Source organism: Rhinatrema bivittatum, chromosome 9, assembly GCF_901001135.1.
Source record: "Rhinatrema bivittatum chromosome 9, aRhiBiv1.1, whole genome shotgun sequence".
NCBI classification, from domain to species: Eukaryota; Metazoa; Chordata; class Amphibia; order Gymnophiona; family Rhinatrematidae; genus Rhinatrema; species Rhinatrema bivittatum.
Window position 1 is genome coordinate 50,025,629 of NC_042623.1, and position 12,301 is coordinate 50,037,929.

Here is a 12,301-nt window from a genome sequence, read left to right on the forward strand (position 1 = left end):
CTCTCATGGAAAAGGAGCGCAGTGTCTGCTTCTTATCGTCTGGCAAACAAGGAACCAGTGATCCGCCCCACTTACTGGCTAGTTTCTTCAACTCATTCCCAAATAAAAGCAAGCCTTTAAAGGCTAATTTGGTGAGGCTAGCCTTGGAGGTCACGTCGGCTGACCAATTTCTCAGCCGTAACTGATGCCTGGCCGCTACTACTGAAACCACCCCTCTGGCTGAAGTGCGGACCAAATCACAGCCCACATCTGCCAAGAAGGCAGCAGCTGGTTCCATAACTGCCCTGGAGTTCACCCTAGAGTCATCAACTTCCTGGGAGAGAAGTAAACAAGAGCGAGCCACCAAGGAACAACAAGAAGTGATTTGCAAGGTCATTGTCACTGCTTCAAATGCTTAAGGATAGTCTCAATCCTATCATGGCCAGCCTTCAAAAAGCCACTCTTCCTTCCACAGGAATAATGGTCCGCTTGGAGACTGCGCACAAAGGTGCATCCATTTTTGGAAAACGTAAACGCTCTTAACCATTGGATCCAAGGGGTACAGGCCTTCCAAAACCAGACCCCCTTTGAAACTAGCCTTTGGGGCGCCCCACTCAAGATCTATCAATTCTTGAATAACCTCCAACACAGGGAAACACAAAAGGCTTTACGCAAGGAAACCAAAATGGGATTTCTCTTTGGCTCGGACATGGAATCTGTACCAGTAACCCCGAGCATTTTCAAGGTTTGGGAAATCAGAGCTGGTAGTTCATCTTTATGAAAGAACCATAGCAGAGTCATATATGGTTCTAATTCTGGAGGAATCTCACCATCCTCAAGATAGTCGGGATCAGCATCATCATCCGTGCCATCCGGATCTCTATCGGGCAGTCCCCGCTGCCACTCTAGGAGTACTCCGGCAATTAACAGTGGGTCCAGGCAATGGTCCCACCTGCAACTTTGCCCTGGGAGCATTGGACTGGGCTGATGACTGTGCCTGCTGAAAGGATTGCAATCCATGGAAAATTTCTACCCACGAAAATGTAGAATTATCCAGACCCGGAGGTACCTGAGGCATACTCACCGAACTACCTTTCCCTGCTGAAGAACCAATTAGGGAAATTCCAAAATCAGGCGCCCCACCTGAAACATCTTTACCCAGGCCTACATCTATCTGGGAAGAACCAGGCTTAATGAAATTAGAGGAAGATAATTCTCCCTGAGCCTCCAAACAGCATTGGCACAAGTCAGCGGGCACTCCTGGCAGAGATGCCCGAATATGACAGGCAGCACAAAGAGAAAGTTGATTAGGTTTCTTAGATATAGGCGCCATTAAGCCAACAGCACGCTGACTGGCGACCAGAGGTATGCGTCTAGTTTTATTTACTTATTTTTTTTAAGGTGTCCAAAAATTCTAGGCATCGCACAGCAATGCTCAACTTGTGTGCACTGGTAAGCGGATGGTCACTAAGGTGCCATTTACCTTGGACACACAGACTACTAGGCCTGCCTAAGCGTCCAAAAACTGGATGCTCAATCTGTACGCATTGCTAGATGCACACATCAAACCAGTAATCCTGTAGAAGGCAGCCTAAAGAAAGCTGCGAAATGTTGTTGAGGCCTACCACATAGCGCACAGTGAAAAAGCCTCAGAGCAGGCCTAGACTACAGAGGCTGCTCAACCTGAGTACAGAGATAGTCTCCGGCTGCGAGGGGAGAGGGCATATGCCATAACCGCCGTGCTCGGCTTCCTGCTGTCTTTCAGCTGCTTAACAGCTAAGTCCACACCGGCTGAAAAACCAGCTACCGGACCATCTGAGGGACCATGGAAATCACCTCAGGAATTCTTAAGTGAGGGAGGGACCTTTCGGTATCGCCGCAGGAGAGCAGGGCAAATTTTCCTTATTTCTCCTTTTTTTCAAATCAAAGCAATCCCCAATATGGAGATGCATGTCCACCATCTGCTGGAGATGGAGAATACTGAAGGGCTGATGTCACAGTTATATAGTTATATATATAACCCACTTGGTTCTGGATTCATCTGACTGGACACTAAGAAAAGGCCAGTAAGTTCAACCTCATTTTTAAGTAAATTAAGTGACTCAGATAAACTAGAGATTTGAATTGAATATCAAATTGCATCTCTGTGGCAAAACAGGGGTTTCTATGTGCACTGTGATTCCTTGATTTGCCCTGGGACTTCTTTCCTCACAGAGAGAATTCCTTTCCTATAAGCACGATTGCAGGTGTCTTGATCCTTGCAGCCCTAACACTAACTGAGGCTTGGAATGCCTGCTCCTCAATATCCTCAAAGAGTTGTAAGATTTTAACATTCTGTAGTGCCTTTGGCCAGAAAGGTATTGATTCATGCTCCAACTGGTCCTTCAAACTGAAACCACAAAACTAGCCTCTAAATCTGCTAGAACTCCCCAGTCTTGGCTGAGAATACAGAGTAAGCAGGTCTGTGCCATCACCCTATCCCAACTCTACACATCCTAGCAACGACAGCCTACCTTAAAAACTGCCCCAGGCACTGTCTACATACAATGAAGTTTGTCTAGATAGTTGTAATTGTATGAATCCTGCACCAACGGTTTAAAAATTGTTGTTTGTTAGCTCTGTTTCTGGGATTCATTGGTGATCCCAGCATCTTTTTTTTTTTATACTGTCTATAGGTACACTTCTAAGAACTGTGTGACCCTTGCATTTCGTGAAATTTCAGTGTTTCTCAAGCATCAGGGGACAGGTTGTGGGCAGAGTACTTGCCTGGAGGCAAGAGGAAACCTGGCTGGTAGGCAGGAGATTGCCAGTAGAAAGGATATATATGCAGGAAGGCTTGAGTTCTGCTTGGCAGGACTCAATGTCCATAGTTTAACCACAAATGAGAGTTAAGGGCTGAGCTAACGCATTATATGCTAATCTTCTTTTATGCCCAGGCACATCTGACCTTACAGGCGCATGTCATAGCCCTTATCATTAGGGCCCACAGAAGGTGAACGTCTATTGAAGACTCTTGCAAAGCAGCAAGATTAAATTCAGTTCATATTATCTACGTCACATTACAGCTTCAAGATAGCCTGTTTGTGGGATATCCCCAGAGTGAGGTGATGCCATACTGATAATGTATTAATGTTAGGGATGTACCCTAGAATTTTGATATATTAATAAGATATATAATAAAAATGAATTATTGTAACTATTGCGTCTTTTGTAAAATGCTTTGGATTAAAATTTAATTTAAGGCAGAGACAAAGGCAAAGGATCTATATGAAAGAGCTCAGGGCAGTTTAAGACTACTACGAAGAGGGAGACACCTGCACACAGTCATTTTTTTTTTTTTTGACACACAGATTAACAGCATTATTTCTAGTACTTTGTTCAGCCCTACTTTAATCCAAATTTTACAACTTTTTTTTTTTTTTTAATTGAGAATGAGCCTTTGGCCCTAACTTCAATTTTTTATTAATAGCAAAATAAAGTCACTGTCCCTATTCCTCAGAGATGTTCATTTTCACCTTAAGTCTTAGCCCTTCTTACCTATATATAACATTGGAAAGAAGAACAGAAGCAATCCTTCACTGAAAACGTCACTAACATTTCTTCCAGTGCAAACTATATGCTTAATTTAGTGATGGGATCAAATTTGTAATGAACAATCCTATATGATGATATTAAAAAATCGTTATGTATAGACTCCTACAATTAACATTGTTTCAATGCATATTCCTTTTACTTCATACACATCCTGTACATTTGTATGCAATATCTAGCAAACATACAAACACTACTTCTAAAAATCATTTTTTATTATAAAGGGCACATAATTATATTCCCATCCTACCCTTTCTTGCAAAAGCAGCAGGGATTACATAGCTTTGATTGAAAGTGGCCAAAAGAAAAACAGTCACTATAGGGGGCAGATAGGCTCCAAATTTAAAGGCCTAAATTTTGAATATTTTCAGTCAAACTTAGGATCCTAAGTTTTCAGTAAAAATTCACATAAATTTAGGGTCCGATAAGTTAGCAGTCCTAAATTTAGGTGGCTAATCCCTAAATTAAGTGCCTAGTTCTAAAAATCAGTGCTCAGCTCCTAACTTTGTTTCTCTGCCCTAACTCTGCCCCCATAGGCACCCACTTTTTAGGATCCTAAATTTAGGAACTGAGCCCTAGTAAATTTTTGAAAGGGCTAATTTAAGAGCTTAATTCCAAAGGTTAGGAGCCTAAATTATTTGAAAATTGGCCCCTATATATACAATTCTATTTCACTGAAGTTGTACTGGACTAGCTGGTAACAAAAAAGATATGCTCTTAGAATTAACTGGCATATGTTATGAGAAGTTATACACAAGTATGGAAAAATTGTGTCTTATCTGATCACAGATAAACTTGTCCCACCAGTCTAGGAATCCACTATAGCAGCAGAGCCTTAAGCACTTTTAATGCTTTAAAAATGCTTGTTACTGCTACCACTAAAGAACATGAGGGGCCCAATGTCTGAGTTACCTTTTAAGGAAGAGGGCAGGAGTCTAATGGCAAGAGAACATATGTACCTTCCTAAGATAATGATAAAGGGATTGGAAATAATAAAAAAAAAATCTTAAAAATAATTTAAACAGTTTTAAGCATATTACACTTAAGAACATAAGAACATGCCATACTGGGTCAGACCAAGGGTCCATCAAGCCCAGCATCCTGTTTCTAACAGTGGCCAATCCAGGCCATATGAACCTGGCAAGTACCCACTTGACAACATTTTTTTGTTAAAGAGCATGCAAAGCTTCTATGCCAGCATTTATTTTATTATTTTAAACACCTAGTACAATAAGGAATTACTTGCACAAAAAAATAAACAAATCTTGTATAAAAAACTGATCACTTAACACCTTTTGTTTCAAATGAGCTATGTCCTAGTTTGGTATAGAAACATACAAAGACTAATAACAGAAATTTGTTTTCACTTACAATACAGGCGTTTCAGCTTTTATGTAACTAAGTACAGCGGAGGACACCAGCCCACTTTACAAAAGAACCATTTCAGCCAGCTGAATTTTGTTTCACAAAGAAAAAGCTACAAAAGTTTCTAAAATCATCATGTAGTCTTTTTAGAAGCATTGATTTTTTCTGCAAACTGTATACATATTAAATAACCGCTGCTGCATACATGCATCAGAACATCTGAATGTAAAATTTATACAATGTTTTAAATCATCCTAAAAGGCTGGAATTTAATAAAGAATGAAAGTTTCTACAATGCCCTTTATTTGGTTGAGAGAAAATGATTTCACAGAGTACGCATGTCTGCATGTGACAATCTTGGTCTGTTTCAGTAGCCAACTGGAATAGTTAGTATTCCAAGCACACTTAGTGCATAAATAACTTGACTTGTAAAACTAAAAACACAACAATCAGAAAGAATTGTTCAAGATGTATGCTTACATTAATTCTTATGTGGTTGATAAGAAATGTGAGTTTTAATTTGAAGATCGGAATAAAATGCTTAAATGTATACTGCCTTGGATTCATTTGTGTCTACTGCCTCTTCGCTTCATTGCAGCAGTGCACTGTGGACAGTACCACTTTCCTTTAGGAGCTTCTGACAAGCCAACACAGCCATAATGAAACCATTCGATAGGACACTGTAAAATAAGTATTATAATTAGATACTTTAGCATTACTTATGAAGCTTATGCAACTACAGTATCAAGGATTACCCCTTCATTATTCCCTTCTTTCCCAAGATAATATTGTAAGATTGCTGTTTATTCAGGAATGTGTTTCCACCTTAGAGGTGGATGCATGGAGAAATTTAATCTTACCTGATAATTTCCTTTCCTTGAGTCCAGTCAGACCAATCTAGACAAATAGATTATGCCCCCGACCAGCAATAGAGACAGATTAACAGGTTCGCTTTATAGGTATCCGTGCTGACCTCAGCCTGTCAGTATTACTTGTAAAAAGCTAACTTTGGAAAATTTAGCAAACCTATAATAACCAGAGGGCTTCCAAGAAACATCAATCAGGAAAGGAATAACGAATTATGGACAAGCAAGACAGTAATATACCTGTGCATCTTGCATCACATGCTAAAAATGTTTTCACTATAAAATAGAAACCACAGTATGTCTGGCAGAAAAAAACAAACAAGGGAGGGTCCTGGACTGGACTCAAGGAAAGGAAATATCCTGGTAAGATTTAATTTCTTCTTCTTCTTCATCCAGATAGACTAATACAAACAAATGAGAAGTACCCAATGTACTTCTGACTAGGGCAGGACACTGCCAAGCCCACACATAAAGAGGTAGATTTTAAAATCCTTGTATGCACAAAAACAGCCACATAGGCATACGTGGGCTGCATAGAAGCTACACGAATTTTAAATAGCCAAGAAGGGCATGCATACATCAATGTATGCGCGCCCAGAAAAAGTAGGCCAAAAAGGGGCAGGGCCAGCACTGACAAATGTTAACGCCTAATGTTTCTCAGCCAGCATGCATACGTTTCACGCACCACTTTGCTACAGCTCCTCGGTAGGCATAAGAGTCAGGAGACAGACTCACTCTTTATAATCTTGGGTCTCATACTCTATTATAAGGACCATTATAAGGGGGCACTTTGATTCGGGGTGAGTTTTCAGGAGGAGGGCTGGGGGGTTGTTAAGACACATTCAGAGGTATCCATTCTAAAATTGACATCATTAAAGAATTTTAGACCTTATAAGTAAAAATTCTAACGAGGAGTTGATTTTTTCATGGCTAGCTGCAGTGTACAAATCAACTTCTTTTCATCACTTATAAGGTCTAAAATTCTTTAATGATGTCAATTTTAGAATGGATACCTCTGAATGTGACTAACATCCCCCCCCCCCCCAACCCATCTCCCGAAAACTCACCTCAAATCAAAGTGCCCCTTTACAATGGTCCATATATAGAGCATCAGACCAAGATTATAAAGAGCCTCTCTCTCATAAGTGTAAGATTTGTGCGCAGAGCTGCAGACATGTGCGCATGAAGAGTATTTTATATCCTACGTGTACGGTTTATAAAATAGTGCGTATCTTTGCACGTGGCAAAATACGCAAGTTTATGGGCGCACGCATGGTCCTTTTAAAAACTACCCAAAGCCCTCTACCATGAAGGAGGTTTCTTGCTAGTCCTCATATCCAAGCAATAAATGCTTTGAAAAAGAATGCAAGAAGAGTCACCACCCAGAAAAAGGAGCTAGGTGTCATTGTGGATAATGTGTTAAAATCCTCTGCTCAGTGTACATTGGCAGCCAAGAAAGCAAAGAGAAAGCGCAGTTGCTTACCTGTAACAGGTGATCTCCTAGGACAGTAGGATGTTAGTCCTCACAGATGGGTGACCATCAGATGGAGCCCAGCAGGGAAAATATTTGTCAAAGTTTCTAGAAGCTTTGACTGGCACACTGAGCATGCCCAGCATGCCACTATCCGTGCATCCATGAGAGGTCCCCTTTCAGCCTTGTAACAAAGATAAAAATACGAGCAAAAAAATAAAATGACAAAACGCAGGATGACCCAACTCCATGGGGTGGTGAGCAGGTTTTCTGAGGACTAACATCCTGCTGTCCTAGGAGAACACCTGTTACAGGTAAGCAACTGCGCTTTCTCCTAGGACAAGCAGGATGGTAGCCCTCACAGATGTGTGAATACCAAACTCCAGACTGCTCCTGGCAATAATTAAGACCAACAATTACGGAACAAGGAGCCGATGGGCACAATCGTAGTGCTGTTGGTCAGTAGGGGGGACAGCCTGGCTCCAATTAGGGGCCCTAAGGCAGGAAGAGTTGGGTCTTACACCTGGAAGAGATTGCTTATAACAGATTGGCCGAAGACACTGTCTAGTTGACCATGTGCAGAGAATTCCAAGTTGCTGCCCAGCAAATGTCCTCGAGGGGAACTGCTCGCAAGTGGGCCACTGACATCACCATGGCCCTCAGAGAGTGAGCTTTGATTCGGCCTGCAAGATGAAGGCCCGCTTGTGCATAGAAGAAGGCGACGCAGTCAGCCAGTCAATTAGACAAGATCTGTTGTCAAAAGAAACAAAGAGCTGAGTGAATTGCCTGTAACCTGCTGTGCGTTCCAAATAGAAGGCCAAAGCCTCTTGCAATCCAATGTATGCAGGGCGTGTTCCCCTGGATGGGAATGAGGATTTGGAAAGAAGGTGGGCAAGACAATGGACTGATCGATATGAAAATCGGTCACCACCTTAGGTAGAAACTTGGGGTGTGTACGTAAGACCACACGATCATGAAAAAAAACCTTGTGTACGTAACCAAGGCCTAAAGCTCACTAACTCTATGAGCCGAAGTGATCGCCACTTCCAGGTGAGGAACTTCGGGTCGCAGGAGCGCAGAGGCTCAAAAGGACGATGCATGAGCTGCACTAGGACAAAGTTGAGGTCAGAGGACACAACAGGAGGCTGAAGAGGAGACTTTAGTTGAAGACCCCGCATAAAGCGACTCACTAAAGGCTGCACCGATATGGGTATACTAGTGACACCCCGATGGTATGCACTAACGGCACTTAGATGAACCCTGACCGAGTTGGTTTTAAGCCTGGACTCCGAAAGGTGCCACAAATAGTCCAAGAACCTGGGAAAGGGACATGTGAATGGATCCAAGCCACGCCCCACGCACCAGGTCGAGAACCTCTTCCATTTCAACTTGTAAGGCTTCCTGGTGGAAGGCTTTCTGGAAGCCACCAGCACCTGGGAGACATTTTCCAAGAGGTCCAGGGGCTGAAGAATTAGACACTCAACATCCAAACTGTCAAGGCTAACGCCCAGATGTTTGGCTGGAGTAGGGCGCCCTGGTTCTGAGTTATCAGATCAGGCACAGTCCCGGGAACCCTGACTGAGAGATCCCGAAGGAGAGGGAACCAGACCTGCCTGGGCCAGTAGGGCGCCATGAGGATCATGGTTCCTTGGTCCTGCTGAAGCTTCAGGAGAGTCTTCAAGAGGAGCGGAAGAGGAGGGTATGTGTACAGAAGACCCTTCCCCCAGTGAAGGGAGAAGGTGTCAGAGGCTGTACAGCCATCCCATACGAACCGGGAGCAAAAATTGCTCACCTTACAGTTGTAAGGGTGGCGAAGAGGTCTAAATCCAGGGTTTCCCACTGGTGAAAGATCCAGGCCGCCACCGCCAGATTCAGGGACCACTCATGTGGCTGAAAAGTGCGGCTTAGGCGGTCCGCCAGCACATTGAGGGTCCCAGGTAGGTATGTCGCTCACATGACATCCCCTGCGACAGGGCCAAAGACCAGATCTGTACCATCTCCTGACAGAGGAGAAGCGATCCCATACCCCCTTGCTTGCTGATATACCACATCGCGACCTGGTTGTCCATCCGAAGCAGGACTGTATTGTGGGACAACCGGTCTCGGTATGCCCAGAGAGCATAACGAATCACCCGAAGCTCTAAGACATTTATCTAGCAGAGAGCTTCCTAAACAGTCCAGTGACCTTGCGTGTGGAGGCCGCTCACATGGGCCCCCAGCCCTGAGGTCAGGCACTGATGGTAAGCAACACCTGAGGCAGGGCAGCCTAGAAGGGAATCCCCTTCTCTAAATTGGAGCGATTCTCCCACCAGGATAGAGATCTTCAGAGGTTGTGTGACAGAGACACGAGCCTTGAGGTCCTGGGATACCTGCTGGCATTGCAACCGCAACGTCCATTGCGTTCTGCCATGTGGCCCAACAAACGAAGCAGAAGGCAGGCACTTACATTCCGACTGCTGCGCATGAAGTTTGCCAACGAAGCTAGGGTAAGGGCCCGATTGCGTGGCAAGAATGCTTTTGCCTGCACTATGTCCAGCTTGGCTCCTATGAAGTCCAGCTGGGGAGACAGGCAGAGGTGAGATTTTGGGTAGTTGATAACAAAACCCAAGGACTGCAGAGTTTGCACAGTCAGGGTTAAAGCATCCAGTGCTCCCGTGCGTAAGTTGCTTTTGACAAATCAGTCGTCCAGGTAAGGAAAGAAGTGCACCGCCCAGCGCCTGAGATGTGTGGCCACCACTGCTAGCACTTGGTGAAGACAAACCAAACCAAAAGGCAGCAACCCTGTACTGGTAGTGAGCCTTCCACACTACAAAGCAAAGATACTTTCTGTGTCCGGGGAAGATGGCAATATAAGCATAGGCGTCCTTGAGATCGAGGGAGCGGAGCAGTCTCGTCTTTTGAGAAAGGGAATCAGAGTGCCCAGAGAAATTTTTCTCTTGCAAGAAATTTGTTCAACACCCTGAATTCGAGCATGGGGCGCAAGCCCCCAGATCTCTTCAGGATGAGGAAATACCTCAAATAGAGCCCTTGGCCCTGCTGAGGACAAAGAACAGGCTCTACTGCTCCTGCCGTGAGAAGGGTGGATAGCTCTCTCCGAAGTATGACCTGCTGGGCAGATGAACCCCACAATGGACATGGGGGAGAGTTCTCTGGGTTCTTTCCGAAATTGAGATGATACCCCTGGCGAACTATGACAAGGACCCATTGGTCTGAAGTGATGGCCGCCCAGTGGTGGGCAAAGTAAAGAAGTCTGCTCCCTCACCTCTAGTCAAAAGCCCATGTGTGTGTGTGTGGGGGGGGGGGGGGGGCGCCAGCCGGGGCTTAGGTGCTTACTGTTGACGGGAGCAGCACCTGGAGCTGGCACGGGGTGTGCGAGTCTGAGAGGCGGGGGTATAATATTTCCGCTGCCAGTAAAAGAACTTCCTGGAAGATTTCCTGGCAGAAGATGAAGGGTTTGAAGCACTAGCGGAGAATTGTTGAAGGGTTTCGTGGTGATTCTTCTACTGAGCTACCGCAACTCTAAACTTATCCCCAAACAGGTTTTCACCCGTACATGGGAGGTCCGCCAACTTCTCCTGCACCTCCGGTCGAAGATCGGAAGCACGGAACCAGGCCATCCTACGGGTGCCAATGCCCACAGCGGCCACCCGGGGCTGCTGTTTCAAAAATATTGTAGGTGGATCTCACCTCATGTTTTCCAGCTTCCAGATCCTGCTGGATAACAGCAGAGAATGACTCCTGTTGCGGCAGGCATTCTGTGAGTTACTGGACCTGTTTCCACAGGTTTTGGTTGTACTGGGTCATATATAACTGGTAGAAAGTGATATAGGCGATGAGCATAGCACCCTGAAAAACCTTCCTACCCAAAGCATCCAGTTCCCTATGCTCTCACCCCAGAGGGGCAGAGGCATGGGTGTGGGAGTGTTTGACCTTTTTGAGGGCAGACTCCACAACTACAGATTGGTGAGGGAGATACCACCTCTCAAAACCTAAGGCTTGCTGTACTAGGGAGATGGCATCTGTCTTCCTGTTCACTGGAGAAATGGAGATCAGGTATTCCCACATCTGAAGGAGAAGATCCTTAAAGATGTGGGAACAGCCACTATCTCCTTAGGGGCGTCAACAAATTGGAGGACCTCTGACATTTTATGACACATCCTCCTCCCACGACAAACTGGAAGGGGATAGCTTCGGCCATGGCCCTTTCAAACCCCACAAAGGAGAAGTCCTCCGGAGGGGATAGACGCCTTTCTTCCAGAGAAGGCTCTGACAGGGGGTTGTCTGAGATCTCGGAAGAAGATTTGGAAGAATCATCCCCCCCAATGGGTCATAAAGGCCTTTTTCCTCGCTGAGGCCATCACAGGACCTGCATTGGTGAGGCCTGTGTAGATTCTGGGTTCCAAGGGCCTCGAAGACAGCGAGGGCACCGTGAGAATCAATTGTCCCACCGGGGGCCGCTGGAGGCCAGAGGGTCTGGGCAAAGGCTCAGGGAACCGAGGCTTTCAGGACCACAGCACCGAAAGCATCTTCCTCCTTGGAGGACCCAATGATAGGGGATCGCTCCAGAGGGGAGCATCAGTGGCCACTGGGGAACAGAGGGTCCCTCAAGCACTGGTTGAATCGGGAGGGCCCAGAGGAGGATGTCCAGATGCTCAAGCAGGGGCACCAGGATAGACAGCGAAGGCTCTGGTACCGGTATGGGGGACCAGTGGCAGCTCAACACTCCGCAGAGCTCGGAACACTGCACTCTGCACGATGCGGTCCAACTCTTCCTGAAAGTCTGGTGAGAAAAGGACAGAGAAGGCACGATGCCCGGCACAGATATCGGTGGGTAATGCCTAGGACTCCTGGGTTTATCGGAGAACTGTGAGGACTACCATCCTGCTTGTCCTAGAAGAATCCTAGGAATTATTAGGAAAGGAATGGAGAATGAAACAAAGAATGTCAAGATTTCTGCATTGCTACATAGTGTGACTGTACCTTCATTGTGTGCAATTCTGTACCACATCTCAAAAAAGATATAGCAGAA

At 45.2% G+C, this 12,301-nt stretch overlaps 1 protein-coding gene across 1 annotated transcript in view; it reads right to left on the bottom strand.

Annotated features, from left to right (window-relative positions):
* Positions 1-3,349: 3,349 nt before the first annotated feature.
* The window catches only part of ING3 (inhibitor of growth family member 3), a 67,872-nt gene continuing 58,920 nt past the window's right edge, over positions 3,350-12,301 (bottom strand). The window contains exon 12 of the mRNA XM_029617105.1: positions 3,350-5,615. Coding sequence (XP_029472965.1) covers positions 5,499-5,615 — 117 coding nt within the window. The 3' untranslated portion in view covers positions 3,350-5,498. The remainder of the gene's footprint in view (positions 5,616-12,301) is intronic.